The following is a 24,642-nucleotide window of genomic DNA, read 5'->3' on the forward strand; positions in this document are numbered from 1 at the left end:
ACAACACTGGATTTAAGGTGCTGGCTTTATAGAGTAATATTAATCTTCTTCACAGAGGTGCATTCCACTGTTTTAGGGCAAGCATAGTGTCACTTTTGTCAAACTTTCTGCTGTTAACTCGTGCATAGGGGCATAGGCAGGGGGGGGTTTCAAATGGTTCAGGCAAACCCCTTTTTCAGTATTTAATTAAAAGTCGCATTAAACTTTCAGCCTTGGAACTCTCCAGTAGGTATACGCACACTGTTGCGGCCCCCCTAAGAATCAAATAGTACTAAAGGTGAATCGTTAGCGATGAAATGAAGCGATTCTATAGAGTGTATCACATGAGCAATTGTGCACGTGATACCTGGTGGAATCTCAAATGTATTGGGGTACAAGCCATTGTTGAGAGAAGAGCCAAGAGTGATGTTAAAGTTTGTACTCAGAATAACGCTTTGCCAACAAAAGCTCAGGAGTGGATCCCGGAGAAGGGCGATGTGCTAGAAGATTAAAGTTGGGAATCAGTATGCTATCTGGAAGTGAAGATTAGCTAGTTTCATTAATAATACAGTAGTGTTCATAAGCAGCAGTGTAGGTTTCAACTACTAGATAGATGCACACACACACACACACACACGCACGCACACACACGCGCGCGCGTACACACACAGAGCTAATATGTTACTGCCTAAAGGCAGATTTTGTGTATGCATAGTTTTCGTCTAGAAACTGGCTGTAGGGGAATACCCTGGGAATTTCAAGATATTACACTTCCAAATTCGAACCCCCTTCCAAAATTTTCTGGCTACACCCCTGATTAAGAGTACACAGTGTTTGGATCATAGTAGCCCACAGCAATTCAATTAGATCATTGACCACATAAGCATTAATTCATTTAACTCACTCATGGCCATTGTCAACAGCAAGGTCCAGACAGTTGTAGCCATTTTGTGCTCTCTGCTTAACATCTGCTCCAGCTTCAATTAGCACCTTGACACAACTGAAGTGACCTTCTCGGCAGGCCAGTGTGAGGGGGGTCTCCTACACAACACAAAAGACAGATATGATGTTTAATTTTCATGTGCAAATGTGACCGGATCTGTGAAAACTCAACTTAATTGTGTATTTTTTGAATTTTGAATATTAAATATTTATAATCTACTTAGACAAGTGTATGCTTTGGCAAAGTATCAGCCTCATATAATTTTGGAGTTACAAAATAGCAACAACAGAAAATCGATTTGTACAGCAATCATAAGGAAAATAAATTAAAGGAACTTACTGAAATGGTAGTAACTTACGAATGCAGTGACATACAGAATTTAAATGTGCTCCATCATGTTTGTTGTGAATAGGGAAATCAATTGCTGGGTACATTTTCTCTTGTATCACCTTTGTTCACTACAAACAAAGGTGAATTCAGTGAAGAAAGATTGATTGCATTCTAACAGACATAAACAAATGCCCGTAACTTACATATCCTTTTGTCCATTACACCGAAACAAAGAGTTTTGAACTGCTCCTGAGTAGGTGAATAAGATGATATCCAGGCTTTTATCATTATATCCATTTCCGTGATTTTTTGAACACTTCACTAAGAACAAAGTGTTCAAAAAATCACGGAATTTTTTAATACACAAGTGTTTTATCAATGCTTTATACTGTAAAATTTAGGCTTGTGCAATTATGTTTAGTTTTCACAGATCCAGTCACAAATGTATGCATTTCTTGTACATACTGTATATGTCTCCTGGATACATAATTAGGATGTGTTACCATTGTACGTATATTGTGTGTGTATACAGTACCGCTCAAACGCAACGTCGTCTCGTGAGAGTGCAAGCGATTAAAAACTTGCTAATTAAGGGGCGTGGCACTCATTTTACTCACGAGTGTTCATCCCAAACAAAATGGGATGAATAATCAAGAGAAAAACAGGTGCCACACACTTTAATTAGCGAGTTTTTAATTGCTCGCACTCTCGCAAGACGATGTTGCGTTTGAGCAGTACTGTATGTGCATATAGTGTGTGCATATACTGCAAGCACAGGCGATACGGAGAAGATGCAGGCAACTAAAATACATACACAGCTGTTAGTATGTAAACTCTCATAGACATGTGTCAGTAAGTAGTAAAAATACAAAACAGAATTACGTTATTGCCTTCTGTTATTTGTTTAATATGAACAAAATATATATATGATTATGTTAGTCAGGTAGTCAATTTAATGCACAAATCTCCCCATTATAGCTGGCTGTTTTACAAAAGCAACTGTTCTGCAAAACAGGACATGTTACAATGCATACCACCCCTAATACAGAGACACTTGCCAATGATCGATCCTTAGGATCAATAGGTGCATCACAGTCAATCAGTAACTTGATCAGATTCTCATGACCATTATGGGCAGCACAGTCCATTGGAGTCCACTGCTTGTCATTCCTAATAATGTGAACATGTGAGTAACATAATTATGATGAATGTAGCTAAAGTGATGATTGGGAAAAGTACAGTACCATATAGAGGGAATGGGGGAGAGAGTTTGGAGAATTGCCACAAATTTTGCTGGCTCTTTGTCAAAGCTTATATATCCCTGTCAAAGTTTCCATCTGTATGAAGATAAAGTGTGTAATCACAGTTTTGAAGAAATTTTTGCCTTATCAGCAATTGAAGCATTTTATCAAATGAAAGGTAGCAAATATATATACAAAGTTACAGTATGCCAATCCTTATGATTGGTAAGCGTTATAAGTGTGCCCATCCATACATTTAATTAAAACATGCTGTGAGGTTGGTTTCAATTTGATTACTGTTCATCACTTCAAGTTTGTCACATGGCAATTATTTATCTTGTACAGTGACAATCAGGATCTTAATATTAGTTAGACAGAGGTTTACATATCTGTATATTAGGGACAAGCAAGGTTTGGGTGTGACCCATGATAAAATATCACCCAAAAAAACCCACATCAATTTCCCCTCGCAATGTATTGGCTGGGTAAAATCAAGCCCAATACATAGTTCAATCCAAAACATTTCCATCATGCAGTCACAGAACTTTCAAAAAAAATTGGCAGAATTTTCTACTTAGTGCCCTGCCTGCCTGGTTAATAGACGTGTTAAGTCAAGCATAGCAAAAAAACTGGCTGCAGCTACAAGCCTAATTCTTACTTATTTTTTTATCTATTAAGGGTTTATACAGCACAAGTGCTGAAGGTCTGAAGGACACCTGGTCTTACAGCCTGTTTAAAGATGTTATATTGAAAAGGCGCAGAAAGGAGAAAAAATCCATGGGCAACAGAAACCTTTGGCATATTGACAAACATACAATGCTTGATCTATTGTCCTACCTTTTATCCTTCTTATATACGACACCCATCAGTCAGCATGGTAGGGCTTCCACGCAATATTATTGAACCAACATATTGGAGTACACATAGTACTGTGCTGTCAACTAGGACGTGTTGACCTAGTTCAAGTGTAAGTCATGAAAATAGTTTAGCAATTTGTATGTGCTGTTAAACGTTAGCTAACTGGTAAAATTTTGCTGACTGCTTGCATTTCTAGGTGCATTTTTGCTGTGACCAATGCAAACCGTTTATTAGTTGCATAAATGTGGTATTCTAGGGTATTAGCATATATCATATAGCTCTAAAGTGATTATGAATTTACAAAAACAGTTTATCAACAAGTAGAAAGTTAGGAATTTTGAGCTAGAGTAGGGAGAATAATACCCACTGAAACAAGCTGGATAGGAGTATATAGTGTGTAATGTCCAATTACTGTGAAACAATAAGAAGTACATATCCCTAATGTACATTCAGTAATTATAATCTCCACAGCATAGTAGAGATATTTGCTTCTTACAGTATAATTATGTACTATTCCAATCCAGCTTGTTTCAGCACCTTTTATTGGGTACTATTTTCCCTACTCTAGCAGCCAGCATGTATGAATTGAAAGCTAATTAATGAAGTCTGTATTTAACTTCTTCACAGGTAAACTTTGCTATGATGTGGTTTCTTCTCGGCAGTATGAAATATGGCTGTGGCAACTCTTTGCAGAATTTGTAAATGATCTTCCCTTTAGACGTTTAACAGATGAAAAACAGTGTTGCAGGCCTCATAGGCTACCAGAAATAGTGTATCCCTTCAAGTTGAAATGGGGCACGAAGGGGGCATGTATCATACTTATGTGTACAAAAACGAAGGGCAGCCTAGAGACTTTCTCATAAGAATTTTGTGTGAGGCAACATGATAAACAGACTATAAAAAACAGTGGAGAAGACACCTCTGTGCATAATTTAGTGGTTTGTTTGAGTTACACTTCCTCATACAGGCTCTGCCTCCCATGTTCGCCCTCCAGTGCCTAATTGGTGAAGCAAATTAAAACAAACAAAACAGTGCATACCATAATATGTATAGTATGTTAAAAATAAATTTTAAAATGAAGTAGGAATCCAAGCAATAAAAAGTGGTGAAACAAAGAGATGAATGACGGTATTACAGGTGGGAAAATCCCTACATTGGCATGTTATAACAATGATTTTGTTCAATGCTGAAGTAGGGACTTTCCAACCAAGCTATGCTGTAATACCATCATGTTGTACTACTTTTTATCACTTGGATTTCATTTTAAAATAATTTTTAATATACTAGTTTGTTTGGTTTTTTGTTTAGTATACATGTGTGACTGTTCTATTAGAGTGACTACTGTATTAGAGTATCTCGAGTCAGCCTTTCACCTACCAGGGGGTGTGGCATATTTTCATTGTGCTAGCATTATGAATACAGCTATACCAAAAATAACAGGGTGTGTCATCATGATCAAGTAAATAGATTGTTAAGAGGTGTGGTCTCAGGCGGTGCTCGATTGTTATTAATCAACCTGGCAAGATTACGCTAATAGGCATGGTATTGACAGAACCTATCATGAAGTTACTGGTATCTACCAAGCATAAACGTTTTGCATTGCGGCATCTAAATATGCCGCTCAAGGAAAGTGTTGATAGGGAAAATTAACACCTCAATATGGTTTCATTGCATGAAGAAGGATGAAACAGCCTGATTGAAGATAAAAGGAAGGACAAGGCACAGAGGGCACACACTCATCAGAACCCCAAAAGGCACATCCCACTGGTGAGTTTGTTACTGTGACTTAAAATGGTGGCCGTGTGTTGCTTTGTTTGGCCTCCAGTCTTGTGACTGTGGTCAGAAAGGCAGGCTGGCAGTCAGACGAAAATTTGAGTTTCGGTGATTTAAAAAAAATTCTATATCCAGCCACCTATGAGTGTTTTCTTGTTTTTTAATGCTGTATTTAATATTAAATGGACTAATATTATTCCGTAAAGGTGAGTATCGTCACGTGAGATGTAGGATGATTTTAAAGTTGGCAGCGCATCAATTTTGGATGGATCCCTACTTAAAGAGTACTACTGTACTGTTTGATAGTGCAAAATAATTAGTGAATTATGAAGCACATTCAATTGAAATAACTGAAAAGTAAAGTTGCAGGTACATAGGTATTATAATTAGCTAATTGTATTGGTAAATAAGTAATTAAATAGTTGATTACTCCTTTTAGTAATGAATTACTGCATGAGCACCTGATTTTTAGAGTAGTTTGTTATGCCATAGAGTTGGGAGATGCTGTTAAACCTTCTGAGAATACATTGGTTTATAACTTGGTTTTCTTGGAAAGCGTTGCGTTGTCCTGCGACACCAATGAAAGTGTTAAGTTTGCAGGACAAGGGATCTTGGCTCTGCCTGGTCTCCACCACAGAGTAGGTGTACTATTAGCCACATTACTGTGGTCCACTACACAACAGACAGACACATACACACAAAACACTCACCTCATATCCACAGCTGCTCCCTGTTCAATCAACACTTTGGCTACATTGAAATAACCTTTGATACAGGCCAAATGAAGGGCAGAGTTACCCTCATCATCTACCAGAGGGATTAGTTCCTTGTTAACAGATATCAACTTCTTCAAACACCTGAGTGTGATAGTATTGTGAATTATTGAACTGATCGTGCTTGTGTATTGTGTCTATGTGCATGTATAGAGTACATGCAGGTTTGTAGTGTGTTTATCTCTGTATGTGTTTGTGTGTGCGTGCGTGCGTGCGTGCGTGCGTGCGTGCGTGCGTGAATGCGTGTGTAAGATGAAGTTAGGTAAAGCAGCTGGGAAGTCTGGGATTTTGCCTGAAATGGTTATAACAGCTTGCTGTGATAGTGAAGAACATTGTTGGTTATGATACGTACATGCAGTGTGGGAAGAGGGCAAGGTCCCAAAGGACTGGACAGATGCTGTACTTGTTCCCATTCCAAAAAAGGGAGATCTATGATGTTGTGACATTTCAAGGGGAATTGCACTACTTGATGTTGTGGGTAAGGTTGCGGCCAGAATACTTCAAGAGAGATTGCAAGAATTGGCAGAGAAGGTACTATCTGAAAGTCAATGTGGATTTAGAAAGTCTAGGGGTTGTACAGATATGATTTTTGTTGTTCATCAGTTGGTGGAGAAATCATGGGAGCATAGAACAAAGTCTTTTGTCACATTTATTGACCTTAAGAAGCCCTACGATTCAGTCCCCCGAAGTGCATTGTGAATGGCATTGAAGAAGCTTGGTACATATGTATGCCTGATGTAACTATACAGCTTATACAATCTTTTCATAGTGACATGAAGGCAAATGTTAGATTAGATGGTGAACTTTTAGAAGAAATTAGTGTTGAGAATAGCTTGAGGCAAGGCTGCTGTATGGCATCTGTGTTGTTCAATTTATATACCACCCTTTTGATTGAATGCTGGAAAACTAGGCTAGATGGGGTCAGTGGAGTAGGAGTCACTGTGAAGTTCAAGATGGATAGAAAACTTTTTAGAAGATACACAAAGAATGCTGATGAAATGAATATAACAAATTGTTGATTTACTGATGATGGGGTTTCCTCTTCAAGGGCAGGTGCAGAGAGAACTGCTTTGGAATATCAGTCTACTAGTAGTGACTTTGGTCTCACTGTAAGTATTCCAAAAGTTAAGCACATGGTAGCAGGAAGGGAGGTATGTGATGGTGATAAGAATCCAATACTAGTTAGTGGTGGCAGTGTAGAGTCAGTAGAAGATTTCCCATACTTAGGATCAATAATCTCCTCCTCAGGTACAGTTGACACAGAGATTGATACTATGATAGCCAAAGCATCTCGTGCTTTTGGTGCCGTAAGAAGAGCAGTATTGGATAGGAATCTAACATTGACTACTAAAAGCAAAGTCTATCAAGCATGTGTACTATGCTGTATGGATCAGTATGCTGGACATTACTTAGAAGACATAAAAGAAAGATTGACAGTTTCCATCATAAATGCATTAGAATAATTTTAGGAGTTACCAGACAGGAGCAATGGACTAACCACATCATGCTACAACAACACCTTCGATGGAAATTGGGAGATGGTGAAACTACATCAGTAGTGGTTTCAAGAAGGAGATTACAATGGTTAGGACATTTAGCACAAATGCCAGAACATCGCATGCCAAAGACTATACTATTTGGATGGTTATGTCAGCCTAGACCAAGATCAGGACCCAGAATATGACGGAGAGATGTGATAAGGGAAGACCTTAAAGTTATTGAAATTGATGACAATGAATGGTACAAGGAAGCGACAACATCAAGAGAAACGTGGAAAGCGATCTGTGCAAACAAGTTAAGATTATAATATTATGATAATGGCAAAGTTTCTGTTGCAGCAAATAATAATGTGAGAATAGTGTGTGAAGAGTGCCAAAGAACATTTAACAGAGAAAGTGATAAGAAAAGACGCAAACGTGTTGCTAAGAGGTTGAAGCCAGTTTCTCAACAAAAGGGAGCTGTTCACTGTCCTATTTGTGACAAATAGTTTTATAGCATTGGTGGTTTTTCAGTGCACAACCGTAGACCAGATACCTAGAATCTTGTTCTAAGCTTTCCCCTTAGCTTGGGGTTGCGTGACCGTTTTACCAGCAGCAAAACAGAAGGAAAGAAGGAAGGGGTGTGTGTGTGTGTTATTTATGTGTGCGTGTGTGTATGCATGCGTGGGTACGTGTGTGTAGCCAGTCCTATGTGTTTAATGTAAGAGTATAATATGTATGTTGTCATACAAACTATTCTACGAAATCATAATATTACAGTTGATTCACTCACTGTACATGTCCATGCTGAGCAGTCAAGTGTAGAGGTGTTTGGCTAAGTTCATTCCTACAAGCCGTCTTCAACTTGGGATCGTCTAATGACAGTAGGTACTAGAGGAGCAGCAAACAAGTATACATAAATTTGAAAGTGCAATGAAGAGCTACACAAACTCTAGATTTGTTTCCCATACAAATCTGTTAGCTATAGCACTACAAATTTCCACCATGCTACATATATTCTGTGTTTTATACTTCCTGGTAGTCTACTAAGGTGTATGTATTTTTCCTAAAATTCCTGTACAAGTATTGTATTCCTATCTCAGACATTTACATATATACATGCCATACCAGTAGCTTCAGCATTCAGTGAGTTTCTAAAGAATTCAATGTTTTATATTTATTGATTAACCACTTGATGCATTCAGCAAAGTGTACCATGATAATAGTTAATACCACGAGCATGAAATACCAATATGGCATAAAAATGCTGATTTCCTTATTTGCATTAGTCCCTGTTACTAGGGTGTTCCTCTAAAATGAATGGCACCCACCAAAACACTGCCATTAAAACTATCCTAGAAACATCATATGTGATGATAATCACCTTTAGGAATAGTCCTAACATTAAACCAGCATAAAAAAACCACAACAAGAAAATACTTTAAATGGCATAATCATTGTTGTCCAATTTTTTGCTAATGCCATGCATACATGGATGGCCACACGTGATATTTGCCTGACAAATGTCCTGTGTCAGGTCGACTTTGCTTATTACCTGTCTGTTATACTGAATTCCATACAAGTAGAAGATCACTTTGAATGTGAGAGGAATGATACTATTCTCACATTAGTGAGAGTTTGTGATTTGTGAGAGTTTGTGATTTGTGAGATTAAATAAAGACATAGACTATATGATCACCAAAACTTGAAGCAGTTTGAGTACTCAAGAAAAATACTTCAAGGAAGACAACCAGGAGGTACAATATAAGTATCACTTAAAGCACTGCCTATGCTTGTGTATGGAAAACGGAGCACAAGGGGTATGTTAAGAGGCTAATACAGCATGAGGTGAACATTAGTTCTTAGATCATCATTAACATTTGCTAATACTTTCAAATTAAGGTAACAAATTATTGCAAACTTTCCTAGCAATAATATTAATTTTGTAGGCTTACAAACAGAGGCATCAAGTACCTTGAGGGTGGACTGGTTGCCATGCTTACAAGCAATGTGGAGAAGATGATTGTTGAATGAGTCAGTTCCTTGACACAATTCCCTCCCCTCATTGCTATGGTTGATGAATGCCTGTAAGAGAACAAAATTCTAATACAAACATACAAATATATTGAATACTAGCATGCTTTTATGACATTTATAAAATGAAATCTTATAAAATCTTTTCTGGACATCTTATTCAGACCTTAAGCATATTTGCTGCATCAAATTTTGTAAAGTGAAGGTTTGAAACATAGTCAATGTACACCAGAACACAACATTATGGTTTCAAGACATGTGCTATGTAAATTTATTACAGATATACAAGTATACGTATATATACTTGAATCTCAGTATCGTGTGTATTACACCAATATGCTAATACTAGATCTACTATATATTTGTGTATTGGTCTACCTAATACCCCAGAAAGGTGAATAACAGTGGCCTTACATATAAGCACAAAGATGTCGGATATAAATGTATCGACAACAAACTTCTACAAAATAATTTTAAATTGTACTCAATCACAGTGGCTGCTGCCAACCAGTGTGTGCAAAATTGATCTGTGTACCACAAACGATTTTCAATACGCATGTATGTAACCACTTGAAACCGTGCAGATGCAACAAAATATATTTACATTTTCTGTCACATTATATAATTATGTGCACGTTCTCACAGTTTTTACTCAGTAGATATAAAAAGTTCAAGTATTATTTACAGCATATTAATTTGCTTAATTTAATTATTCATTTTGTATATTAATTTTTGCAGTAGTGCAATGTTTTAATCAAGAGTTCACGTAATACTGTAGGGCACCACCGCTACCGCCGTGCTATCCTCCCAAACCTGCAATTATGACAAACAGAAGAATCACAAGAGATACTTTATTGATATACAAGAGTAATATCAACAGCTGTCGGCAAAGTCCTTGATACGTAAAGGCTGATCAACAGTCCTGTTAATTGTGATCACATGTTGATTGGATCTGAGAGTATACGATATTTTATTGGTGATACGAAGTGTGCATGGTGGGTTTTGTAGAGCATTAGACACTCTCCCCACTACAATATTATGAACTCTTGTTTTAATCTTATGCTGGGAATTTGGCAGTGTAATCACCTTCAGGATTTCCACACAGTCTAACTTGGTAGCCCAGAAGACACTGCTTGATCCATCCTTGTCTGTGGCATCAACTTCAGCTCCCAACCTCAACAGACACTCTACTGCTTCGCTCTTGGCCCACGCCACTGCTGTCAATAATGGAGTGAATGACTTCTCATCCAGTGCCTCTTTGTTGGCTCCTCTGTGAGACAAGAAGGATAAAATTTTACTCTTTAAATTTCAAACACAAATAAATTAATCAAAGAATCAATCATCAAAGTTTAAAGAAAGAGTGGACATGGTAGTGTGTCATGCAGCCACAGAAAGCCATTGTGCCACACCATGGGGTATACAGCAAAACCTGCTAATCAGGTCACTTGAAAATGAGGACACCTGCGTAATTTGACACTTAGTTGAGGTCCCAAAGTATATCTATTAATATGTAAACTGACTTGAAAAATTAGGACAATCAGGATGCTTTTAGTCAGTGTCCTTAATACACAGGTTTCACTGTATGACAAGAATAAAGAAAACGTATGTTTTCACGCATGCATAAATCCATGGTCCTTTCTCAGAAGCACATAATATTTCCATTATAGCTACCTTTGGCACCTCACATTCCACATTTTAGCAAAATCACTGTATATAGTTTTGAAATACAAGCATTCAAAGTTAGGCTTAGTTCCTTCATTTTTTTCTTTGTTTTTTTTTTCTAGGAGCTTTTTGCACGCTTTACTATAACCAGTATAAAACACAAATGTGCAACTTGATTGCTGTGAAATTTAGCATACATAAGTATGTACTGAGTTGAATTGACATACTTAGTCTGGTGCAAACGTAATAAAATAATATTCATAGAGGTATGGACGATTATTTGCGTACTGATATTTTTCACTCCTGCAGGGTAGACTACCTAGGGAATAGCTTGAAAACCAGTCTGTGTATAGGTTAACCATCATAGCTCAAACGTTTTGTGGTATAAAAGAACCACACACAGAGCCAAAGAGTTGCTAGGAAAAACTAACATAATGTAAAACCACAGAAGTCAAAATACTCTAATAGAACAGTCAGAGCAAAAACTGTTGACAATAAATGCTGTCAAAAACTTGAACTAAGAGCCTTCATACCTAACTTCCAACCCTTTAACCACTTAATCGTTATTCTCACTCACTTAATTTCTTCCTTGAAAAATGAAAATTCTAGTCTACATTTACACAAAAGTTCATAATTTCATAGTTCTATACCACTGGAAATCTAGATTATTCTACAAAATTCTATGTGTGTTCTATTACAAATCCTCAAAAATGTGCACTCTATTAGGGTATTACAAAAATAAATACACCTGGTCAAATAAAGTCAACACTATTGTACTTCTGTCTTCCAGAATAATAATAATCATTGTGTCTGTAGATAAGAAATTAAGCTCCAAAACCAGATTGTGGCTGGGTTTGGGATATTTAATATACAATAAGAAGTAAAGTTCTGTCTCGGTTCATAATCAAATAGCATTATGCATATGCCTGTAGATAAGAGGAAATTGGAGGTCTCAATGCCAGTTTATAGCTGGCTTTGGAATAGAAAAAGAAGTGAAGTCCATGCAAAAACAGCTAAGTTGTAAAAAGGGTGAAGCCTGCGTGAAAAAGTTGTAAAGTCAAAGGTGACAGCCAAGAAATGGCTGCAATGATGTTAATCAATTTTAATCATGCACCCCTGGTCAAGTTTAATGTTGGCCAGGGATGCATTATTAAAAGTGATTGGTATTAATATAATTTGCAACCTTACATGACTGCAATTAAATCTATATTGAGTAGTGATAGAATGTCATGTGAAGAAAACTTGAACTTGTCAATAATATTGAACAATTAATGGGAAAAGTGATAATTATGATTTGTAAGCAGAAGGTGCTCTTTGACTGAGAATTGGCATAAGAAGATGGGCTTCAAAACTACTCCATAAATTTCAAAAATATTTTGTGCAAGCTGTTTATTAGAGTTAAAAGAAGCTCGCACTTTCCTCATACAAAGCAATAATTTTATTTAATTATAATGCACAAATATCTCAATTATGAGTGTGTAACAGGGTGTGCGAGTGTAACTTATACAGTACCTGGCAAAAGAGACATATTTATGACAGTCGGCTTTACCTTGTGCTATATGTTTGTCTCTCACCCACTCTTTATATAGCATTGCGCTTTTTTCATATACACAGTACTCAAAGCAATGCTTAATAGATGGATTATAGCTAAAACATGAATCCACTGTTCCTACCAACTTGTATTTGGAGGTGTGAATGTATAAACCAGCCCCTCAAAGTTTAAAAAAAAGTTTGCAGTTTTCCATACATTATTTATAAGAGATCGGGGAGGCCAAGAGAAGACAACTCTTATGATAGATAATTGACGGGAAAAACATGAACATAATGTTACCATATCATGATCTTTAGAGATTGATTTTACACATACATATTTAAGCTGCTAGGAGCAATGGTTATTCGTTACAATACGTTACGTTATGTGCATGTGTGTGCAGAGTTGGGAGTAACGAGTTACATTTGTAACACGTTATGTAATAATATTACTTATGTTGTAACGAAGTAATATAACGCATTACATGATGAAGTAATGAGTAATAAGTAACGGATATTACATCCAGAAATTATAACACGTTACTTCATTTGAATGCGCGTTGTATCCAGTACGTGATTGGCTGCATTTTGGGTCCTGGCAGCACTGAATGCAGCTGTACAGGTAAGAACAAAGAATGATAGTGTATGGGGAGTGCCCTTGAGACCAAGATACTACAACAAAGTATGTTTTTGAGGCTGAAATACACCAGAGAAATGCGTGCCTCACTCGTGTCACTTGTAATTGTAGGCTGGGAGCATGTATTTAGAAGGTTGGGCTTAATTTATAGCTTGTAATGAACAAATGTAATATGTAATAATATTACTTGTTACAGCCCTCAAAGTAACGTGTAATATGTACGTACTAATTTTCTGGGAGTAATATGTAACTGTAACGCGTTACATTGTATAGAAGTAACTAGTAGTATGTAACGAGTTACATTTTTAGAGTAGCGACCCCAACTCTGTGTGCGTGTGCGTGTGCATGTGTGTGTGTGTGTGTGGGTGGCCATCTTAGTAGTCACTTACTCATCCACAAGGTACTCAATCATTTCACACTGATTAAAGCGAGCAGCAAAGTGTAGCGGCGTATTCTGCTCCCTCTCAATTATATGAATAATATCAAATCCTTCTTGAGACGGTCCCTTAAACTGCAGCAAGTTCTTTGCAATTTCAATATGGCCATTACGAGCAGCAATGTGCAAGGGAGTAACTTCATTCTCCTTTTGAGCAATTGGATCAGATTCATTTAATATAAGAATTTCTACAATTTCTGTAACACCACTTTCAACAGCAAAATGTAACGCGGTGCTGCCATGCATATCCTTAGCTTGAACTAAGCCTTTTTTCTTATCCTGACCAAAACGGAACAACAGCTTAACAATGTCTACATGTCCCTCACGACATGCTACATGAAGTGGCGTAACTCCATCTCTATCTGCTTCAAGAAGCAATGCTCCTTTATTGAGTAGTAGTTTGACAATTTTTTCTGAGCCATACTCACACGCTTCATGCAGAGGAGTGGAATTATGGTTATCACGTATATTAATCTCTATGTCATCAGCACGTAGCAACCGGTCAACAGCAAAGTAGTTACCACGTTGGCAAGCTATGGCAAGTGGGGTCAACCCATCTTCATCTTTAATATTCGGTTTAGCATTGCACAGTAGCAGAAGGGCAATGGATTGAGCACTTGATGACTTGCTAGTGACTTCAACTACGGCACCAGTAGCTTCTAATTCAGTTTCTTCATTTTCATCAATAATACGAGGTAGATACTTGGCCGCATAATGCAGTGGAGTGAAACCTAACTCTGTCTTTACATTGACATCTGTTGGAAAGACAAATTGAGACAACTATACAAAATTTCATGATATGCACACACATATACTTCCTACTACATTACAATGACAATATGGCATGTATATATCAATTTTGTGTATGACACATTCATTGCTACACCCACAAACATGAGCATATAACACACAAACAATGCACACACAGTGACACAGAGTACACACATCACACACAGTACACGCACATGTACATGCACACACACGTACACACAACACACACCCTATACACACACCTGGTTTATCAGATACCAGGTACTGCAGGATCTTAAACCTGTTGAACCGAGCAGCGTAGTGAAGTGCAGTAAGCCCATCAGGATCCTTCTCGCTGATTGGGTTGTTTATCTTCCTTCCTTTTCTGTCTATTATAGGATGATTTTCATGCCATTCCAGCCATTCCTTCACCACCTCATACTTGCCATCTCTAGCAGCCTTGGGAGTACATGCATACATACATACATAACTATGTAGTATTCACGCCACATTATGACACACACAAATTGTGATATTTAGCATGTGAATATAGTACTACAACTACTTAACAAAGCTTGTAAGAAGAAGACTATATAAAATAAAATTATTTAGTTGTGGACATCAATGTCCAACAAACAAAAGTCACACCTACGTACATGTTGTTGCTGACAATTATGCTTCAATACTTTTGCCACCTTGTTTTGCACCAAAGTACAACGGCAATTAAAACCATTGCAGGCCTACCATCTAAATACAGTCGGACTCCATTCCTGTAACATGAAGGGCATGCAGGGTTTGATACTTTGCTACTACACCAACAAAATCATACTGGCCCTATAAGGAAATCATTAAAGTCACCAGCCAACTTCCAAAATGTACACAAGTGATCAGCCACCTATATAAGGAAGTGCGAATGCTAGCCAGACATCTTTGCAAGAGTTGAAAACATTATGAGCTCCAAAGCTCACACCAATTATGCCATCATAATCTTGAGCATAATAGGCTAGCAAAAGCACCAAGCATTGTGTCAGCATGATAGAAACAATTATAAAAGAAAACTTGCACATTATTTACTGTTTACTGGCTAGACTTTAAATAATAAAATTGGGATGCTCTAATAGGTAAGTCAGGAAGAACTGAAACACTCTAATATAATAACAGTCAACTATTAAGCATCTTGAAAGCATAATTTAAATAGGATTGATTTTTTAGCATTGCTCTAAAGCATAATATAATGTAGGCTCAAGACCAATGAATTGTTGACTTTAATTTCTATAGTAGCTGGTTTTTGTCATAGCTGATTAAGTTTGACCCTGAAATGAGACACAGGAGGTCCAACAATAGATTGTTCTTGCACATTCTCAATGTTTATTGTACTCAAACTTACTTTGTCCTCTTAACTAGGTATACAACTATACCAGAGGACCACATTCCTCATAATATAAACTCCTATATAGTATTATTGCTCACCTGTTGTAGTGAGATCTTTGGCTTATCAGCCTTCATTGTAGCCAAACAAATTGGCTCTTGAGGCTTCTCAAAAGATCCTATCCACAGTGGTTGGGAATCCATATTCAGTTATATACCTGTAATATGTGAAACACACTAAGCTAACTGAGTCCTCAAACAGCACACTCTTAAAAATGGACACTGGATATTATTCTGTAAGTTTAATTTTCAGTTCATAGACACCTTATCATTGATTAATATGGACACCTACTTATACACAGACAATATTCACAACAGTGCAGTGGTATGTACCCAACAGAATCATGACGTACCAACAGAGGCATAACTACAATGTAGGCAGGTGAGGCAAATAAACATAGGCGACTGAACTGAGAGCTACATTGGATCTTTTAGATGCATTGACAATACTTATTGTATAGCAAACGTCCAGCTCCAGGGGGTTACTAAGGTTTTCAGAAACTGGTCAGGCAAGATTGATATATTCTAATAGAGCACTCACCCTAATACAACAGTCAAGCAAATTTTTAATAAAATAGTTTTGATAAACCACTTAAATTGCTAATCTTAACTTTCCCAGGGGAGAATACCCTAGACTTCCTGGATTGACATGCTTTGCATGCTATATTATACCAGTGCATGCTTATATTTCTCAAGACAAGGTTTGAACTACATGTATAAAATACCATAATGTGCATTCTTTGCAAATACCATAGTAGTAGGACTAAAATTACCACCAACTGCAGATTCAATTTTGTTACTCTTAATTTTCAAAAATTTTCCTTGGGGGCATGCCTCCAGACTCCCTAGCTATGCTACGCATGCTAAGTGCACTTACACACTAGAGTGTATGCATCATTCATAGGTATTGCGAAGATCTGCCTCATCTATTTAAAATTTCTAGCTATGCCCCTGACCAAGTGACATACAAATTTGTATTATACAAAAAGAAATATAGCAATTTTTACATATCTGTCACTCAATCAGTAGTGTAACTACGCATGCTGTGATATTATTCTTGGGTTCAGACCCCAGCACTTCTGTATTAAATTTGAGAAAATCACAACGAAAGCTCTGAAATGACTTATAATTGATTATTTGAAAATGCAAAAAAATTATGTAATTGCAATTTTAAAATAAGGTACGCTGTACATGTACAGTGGACCTCTGGAATTATGAAATGAAGTTATTTCCGCATTGTCCCAGTAATGTATGTAGTGTTGGACCTGATCCTTGCCAAAGAACACCAGTGACCTGTCAAAGGAGCTTGTGTGATACTCCAGGGGCGGAGAACAGTACTCAAAAGTGGGGGACAAGTCATGTGGGTTGGCTGTAAGTTACAAAGTGTTTTAAAATCATTAACTGTATCTTAGTGTGCAAAGCACACTAGCTTGCAAATCATGTCAATACTAGGGAGGTATGAGGGCATGCTTCCACTGGAAAATTTGAGATTTGAATGCTTCAAGATTGAATCTGTGAGCATTTTCAGTGGTACATGTGTACTTGGATAGGATATTCCTATAATATGGCAATGACTATCATTAAGATACTAGACACTTAGATACACCAGTACGAAGGCATTTCAGATCGACTCATGCTCTTGATTATGTGTAGATATATGTGTTAATGAAGACATATTGAATTAATTGTATAGCAGGATCAACTTATGATTCCGCTGAATATTCTATTAGAGTAGTTAGGTGGCTACTCTATTAGAGCATATCAATCTTGTGCACTCCCAGCACTGATTCATACAGTACTCCATTCTTGCATAACCTTTAGCACAAATTCCAGTAAATTAAGGCAAAGTAAGTTGGCTAATGACTACAATAGTTGCTTTACTTTAGCAACTGGGCATTGGAAAAAGTGAGGGAGCACTGCCCCTCCACTGTTGAAAGTGGGAGGGGGGGGGGGGGGGGGGCAGTTGCCCCCTCTGCCCCCCCTCCCTTATTTCTCTGCACTTGTGATACTCTAATAAAACAGTCAAGTACTATAATAAAAGAATAGAAGCCTATTAGCTTTCAAAATTTAAAACCACCAAAACTACCATATGAAGGTTTTGATTTATAAACACTCATGGTATTACATTCTCAGTGGTCTGTAACTCTTCAATCAAGTGTTGTAGTAACTCCTGCACTTATCCTGTAGTGGTCACACCCTTAAGTAAATGGAAACAGAGAGGATACAGGTCCCTTGCGCACTATAACAAGTATAAATGATGTCATCGCACAGTTTCGGAAGGTCGATGACAACCATTGTAGATAATTCTTCAAAGTGATAATGGCACTACTATTAAAGAGAAACAATAAGGACAGGGATTATGTAGGTTGGGGTGATGTGTTGCTACTTTCGGATGTATCAAAACAGTGATCTCATGTCAATATGCTCACGTACACTTGCTCAAAATTAATGCCTGAAGACCAAACTTGGATCCATATATTTTGGGGCCAATAACCAAATGGTATACCTGTATACTATACTTGTTTAACAGGATTGGCAACCTATGGAAAGAACTTGCTGCTTGTTATTTGAAGAATCCGAAATTAGCTGCACGGTACATTTAGCAGTATACACCTAGTATTTTTTGGCACCAAATCAATCTTTTCATTGCACACATGTAATGAATTTTGACCCACAACTCCATAGTAAAACATATTGCAAAAAAATTTGTACTGCAAATGCACCATAAAAATTAACAGGCTTTAACTAGAGTTGCATTAGGTGCAATAATAGAGAATGAATTTATAATGTCACTCACAACCACATCAAACTTGCAATCATTTTTTTCAATGAATGTAACAACTTACCAACATTTATCCTAGATATAACCAACTATGATGTATGTATTCTCAACAAATTTACAATACTTAACATAACAATAATTGATGATGGCTTTGGTGTCATACCGTGAAACGATCAAAGTTTTGTGTGATGTAAGTTCGGCAAATCAGCATGTGATGCAAGCTGGCAGATAAAGTTTAGCAAATAATAGATTCACCTGATATTGAAGTAACTAGCTAAAGGGTAAATAAAATTTGGTTAATTTCTTCGATTAACCAATTTACGTACTAAGCTTAAGTCACGACAAACTTTTGGAAGGGACAAGTCAATCCTGCTAGCAAAATTTCAGCATAATAGATGGGTGAGCAAAATTCTGGAAATGAACACTAGGGAACTGTGACGTATAGAGACTAAGTAGATAAATACACGTGCAGTTGTCTCGTGATCTGTAATCAATCATAAGCTTGTTGGTGTGCTTGTTAACCGAACATGTTACATGATGTCAGAAGTAAGCTAGATACTCAGTGCGAGTGCCAAGAATACGACACGACAAGGATATAGTCCAAGACGGCAGTATCCAGTGCGGAAGTTTAGCATGGAACTAACTTCCCAGATGAATACACCTTGGTACCGGATTAATGGTACCCTGTCAGGAAAGTAGATTGTTGTTAGTGAGTACAATTGTGTGTCATTTCTCTATCTATAGTGGAACCTATCTTGGGAATTGTAACTGCTACCATCTGGAAATTCATTAGAAAAAATCACAAGGACTTACTGAAACAAGATGGAGGCAGGATATCCTCTACCACCACCTAAGACATCTCAAACTGTCCAAGTTGCTACATTAATAACAGTGATAGGTGAAGAGGCAAGAGAGGTGCTTTCAACATTCACTGGCTGAACAAATTAGAGAGATGAAGCAAAAATTTCCCCAGTTCTGAGTAAGTTTGAAAAATATTGTAATCCGTGGGAAAATGTACCCCTTGAACGATATTGTTATCAGCGGCAACAGGAAGAGGGTGAATCTTATGAGCAGTACCGAACTGCACTGCACAAACTCTCAGAGGGTTGTGAATTTCACTCAATTACCCCTGATGAAATATTACATGATCAATTAGTTTTTGGAATCAAAGACAACAAGGTATGCGAGCAGCTACTGTGGGAATCTGAACTAACCCTCAAAAAGATAGACGAGATATGCTGTGCTGCAGAGAGCATGCAGCAGCAAATCTAGACATTGGGTGACCTGCAGTTCGATTCCTGGGGTTGGAGGGATTTTTTTTCCTTACTTTGGCCCCTTTTCTGTTACACCTTTTCAGCTATAAGTCACTAAGTCTAAGTCCTTGAAATTAGGTTAGGTAATCCTAAGGCTGCAGCACATGTTGCTGCAGACCTTCAGTGCTGGTCACTGTAAAGCATTAATACAATACAATACAATACAAATGAGAGTTGTGGGTGATTGCTCTGATAGAAATGTGAGTGCTGTTGCGACAGAAAAACAAGCATCGCGTGTACAGTCAAAGACAGAAGCTGGTGACATTAAGCCAGTAAGAGAATGCTGGAACTGTGGCCGCAAATATCAAAAGAGTTACATGCTCAGCTTTTGGTAAAGTGTGCAACAAATTAAATGCCACAAGCCTAACCATTTTGCAGCTAAGTGTCACAGTACCACTTTCAAAGCACCCACTAAAGATGTTAAGGTTGTGGACAGTGAAATGGATGAAGCCTTTTCCACAGAAGAGGTGTCAGCGATACAATTAGATGACTCACAGATGGTAACCGTCAGATTAGAGTCTGGGAAATACTTGTGCTTTCAAGTAGACACAGGTACTCAATGTGATGTCGCATCACTCTCACTGTACAAGAAGGCCACTACAGATTTCAACTTGGAATGTATAACTAAAATTCAATCAGCTATTACTGCATATGGTGGTACAACACTACCAGTTGTGGGGAGAACAAGCCTAAAAGTGTTCTGCAAACACCGCACATTTTGATTAGACTGCAAACTAGTAGACAGTACAAATATTCATCCACTACTTGGTAGAAAGACTTGCCTGGATCTTAACATTGTGTCCTATTTGGATAATGACGAGATACACAAGGCTGCCACTGGCTCTGCTCAAGTATACACACTAGACTCATCACATGGTCTATCCAAGGAACAACTTGTTAAGAGGTACCCAACCAGTGGCTATCAGAGATAAATTGAAGGAAACACTTGATACCCTGGTTGAATAAGAGATCATATAGCCTGTCACTAAACCAATCCCTTGGATCAACTCTATGGTGGTCATGCCAAAGAAAGATGATACACTACGGATCTGTTTGGGTCCTAAAGACCTTTTAACCGAGCTATACAGTAAGAACGTTATCCATTACCAATGATGTAGCCACTCGCCTTCATGGGGTGAAAGTATTTAGTATTCTTGATGTACGCAGTGGATTTAGTACATTGCACTAGATGAGGCATCATCATTCTTGACCACATTCCATACACCATTTGGTAGATACAGGTGGAAACGCATGCCTTTCGGGATTTGCTCAGCACCAGAAATCTTTCAAAGGTGGATGCACCAACTAATCGAAGGGTGACAGGCTGTTGAGGTAATCGCTGATGATTTTGTAGCTGTGGGGTGGGTGAGACTACAGAGGATGCCATCTGTGATCATTGACCGAAAATTAAGAGGACTACTAGAATGTTGTTAGATGAAGGGAGTCAGACTAAATCCAAATAAACAACAACTGTGGAAGAAAGAAGTCCCATTTATTGGCCATATTGCCACCAATGAAGGCCTGTGTGTAGATCCAGCAAAAGTAAAGGCAATCAAGGAGATGCCTGCTCCCACTGATGTACCTGGCGTACAGAGACTACTTGGAATGGTGCAATACCTCAGTAAGTATTTGCCTCAGACATTACACAGCTACTATGAGTACTGACTCAGAGGGAGATGTAGTATGGATTTGAGATCAGCCACAACAACAAGCATTTGAAACCCTTAAAAGAGCCGTATCTAGTACACCTGTCTTGTGCTATTATGATGTAGGTGAAGCAATAGTTCTTCAATGTGATGCTTCTCAGTCAGGTTTGGGCGCAGCAATGATGCATGGAGGACAGCCGGTTGCCTATGCTTCGTGTACTCATCTGCAGAAAGGCATTATACACAAATTGAGAAGGAGTTGCTGGCCATCGTATTTGGGTGCGACCATTTTGAACCATATATATGCGGTAGGAAAGGGGTACATGCGGAAACTGACCACAAACCTCTGGAGTCCATTATGCTGAAACCACTGGATAGAGGTTACAACGAATGCTGTTAAAACTAAAGAAATACAACTTAATAGTAAAGTACAAAACAGGAACTCAAATATATCTGGCAGACATGCTTAGTCGAGTACATCAATCAGAAGTAAATATCTGTGATTTTCTCCACCACCTCAAAGAAGTGGACCATTGTAGATCACTGGCAATCAGTCAGGACAGAATCCGTAAGATCCAGCAAGTTTCAGCAGATGATCCAGTGCCAACAGTATTGTGCACTACCATACAAAATGGGTGGCCAGACAGCAAATCGGATACGCCTGAGTGCATCTGAGCTTATTTTGATTTTCGAGATGAGCTGATAGCACAAGGTCAGCTGGTGTTAAGAGTCAGTGCCTAGTGGTTCCAGTACATATGCGCAAAGAAATGATGACCACCATACATGCAGCACATATTAGTATAGAGGGATGCATCAGAAGAGCTCGGGAGACCATGTACTGGCCTCGAATGGCCACTGAACTCAAAGACTAAATTTCAAAATGTGATATTTTCTTAAGACACAGAAGCTCACCCGGAAGAGAACCACTCATGCAACCACCCGTGGTCCAAAGTTGGGGCAGATTTGTGTGAGTTGAATGGTCACACTTTATCAGTGGTGTGTGACTATTACAACAACTTTGCTGAGGTGGAAAAATCACCACAGTCAATAGTGTGAGTAAAGTCCTTAAAGTCATGTTTTCAAGATACGGAGTACCTAACTAACTGAAAACAGATAACAGTCCGCAATTCTCATCATCAAAGTTTGCCAACTTCTCAAAAGAATGGGTATCTGATCATGTTACATCTTTGCCTTACCACCTGCAGTCAAATGGTAAAGCAGAGAATGACCATCAAGAAACTGTTTGCTAAAAGCAAGATGTCAGGGAAATCAGAGTATTTAGCTCTGCTGGATTGGCGTAACACACCATCGGAGGGTTTTGAAACAAGCCCAGCACAATGCTTTTGGGACGGTGATACAGAACACAATTACCAGTCACCGAGTCTCTCTTACATGCTTGATTCAATACACAGAAGGATTCCCTAGCTCTGAAGGCACAAAAGCAGAAGGAGCAGTATTACTATAATCAACACGTCAAAGAACTTCTGGAAATCCAACCTGCATGGAGACTCTATACAAATGCGCATGCCTGGAGATAAAAATTGGAGTTGTGGTGTATGTAACAGGTTGGCTGGGTCAAGAAGTTACATAATCATGGTGGGTGGGAAAGAATACAGACAAAATCACAAGCAACTCATTTACACCGATGAACACCAGCCATCGGAGTTCAAAACACAAGTACCCACAGAAGTACTCAGTGATGAACTAACAGAAGAACGCTTAGAACTTCCTGGAGCTAGTCAGGAAGAGTGACAAAGAAACCAGCATGGATGGGGGACTATGTATCATTATCTATTTTTTTTGTGCTTGGTTACCAGTTATATACCATGGTAGCTAGTGTTACTTTTGCACACCAACAATTTGTTTTAGATGTAGTTTTTTTCCCCCTTTTGTAGGTATTGTTTTTGTATATGTGTGTGTGTGTGTGTGTGTGTGTGTGTGTGTGTGTGTGTGTGTGTGTGTGTGTGTGCACGTGTTCACATCTAGGCTTTTTCTCATTTTTTTGTAGAAGGTTAGATGTGACTTATAGAAACTAATTAGATGTATACACATGCAGTTGTCTCGTGATCTGTAATCAATCATAAGCTTGTTGGTGTGCTTATTAACCGAACATGTTACAGGAACATAAACGGATAAAATATCAATATACAGTTGCTAATTGTTCACAATTGTGATACTCTAATACAACAATCGCACAATGTTAACAAATATAGCTATACCTTCCTGTTATATATGCAAGTAAAGATCAAGATCAAGATCAAGATACTTTAGTAGAACAGTCACTTTAAGGTGAAATTGTAGATATGCAGGTCAATTAATGCTGAGCAAAATATAAAGCAAATAGAGGAATTGCTGCAAAGAAAAATAGGTGGAAAAAAAAGCAAAATAGATCCGTCCAGTGGAAAAGAAGGCTGGATGGGCTAAAGACCTCTGAAAGTGATTATCGATATAGAAATACTCTAATAGAGAATTCAGATTCTGATCTAAAACATGAAATTAATACTATAGCCAAGTGTAGGGTTTCCACTCAAAATAGGAAGATGCTTCATTTTCTTGTTTCTGGAGATTGTCACACAGATTTACCTTTAAGATAAAGCAAACAAGTGCTAATTTGTTATTGGAATGTTTGCAGCAGTCGCTATCAGCACAATGTTAACATATGTAAATATCCAAAAAGTGGTCACGTGACCAAAAATTCCTTCATATAGGATTTCCACTGCAAAATAAGATGATGCCTCAGCCTTTTTCATTGTTTCTGATGATTTTCATGCAGGCTGACCTTAAGATAAAACAAACAAGTGCTAATATATTATTAAACTGTTTATTACTTTCAATATCAATGCAGTTTTAACTGTATACATACCCAAAAGTGGTCACGTGGCCAACAATCCCATTACAGCTATAAAGGATGTGCTATAGCACTACAAGATGTAGAAGTCTTCATTATAAGGCAAGAAAATACACTAATTGTGACTTCAGTCACTCTAAAATATAGTGATTTTCTAATAAACTGCCCAATTTAACTATTACAATATTTTTGGTCACGTGA

The 24,642-nt window shown here is 37.9% G+C and overlaps 1 protein-coding gene across 1 annotated transcript in view; it reads right to left on the bottom strand.

Moving 5' to 3' along the window:
* Positions 1-24,642, bottom strand: part of LOC136259047 (transient receptor potential cation channel subfamily A member 1 homolog) — a 36,759-nt gene that overhangs the window by 11,467 nt on the left and 650 nt on the right. Inside the window, exons 2-10 of the mRNA XM_066052457.1 lie at positions 15,895-16,010; positions 14,688-14,883; positions 13,628-14,429; positions 10,496-10,679; positions 9,350-9,460; positions 8,169-8,266; positions 5,835-5,981; positions 2,311-2,422; positions 884-1,020 (exon numbers count right to left, since the gene is read on the bottom strand). Of these exons, the coding sequence (XP_065908529.1) occupies positions 884-1,020; positions 2,311-2,422; positions 5,835-5,981; positions 8,169-8,266; positions 9,350-9,460; positions 10,496-10,679; positions 13,628-14,429; positions 14,688-14,883; positions 15,895-15,996 (1,889 nt within the window). The 5' untranslated portion in view covers positions 15,997-16,010. The remainder of the gene's footprint in view (positions 1-883; positions 1,021-2,310; positions 2,423-5,834; positions 5,982-8,168; positions 8,267-9,349; positions 9,461-10,495; positions 10,680-13,627; positions 14,430-14,687; positions 14,884-15,894; positions 16,011-24,642) is intronic.

The sequence above is a fragment of the Dysidea avara genome, chromosome 6 (genome assembly GCF_963678975.1).
Source record: "Dysidea avara chromosome 6, odDysAvar1.4, whole genome shotgun sequence".
Taxonomy (NCBI): Eukaryota; Metazoa; Porifera; class Demospongiae; order Dictyoceratida; family Dysideidae; genus Dysidea; species Dysidea avara.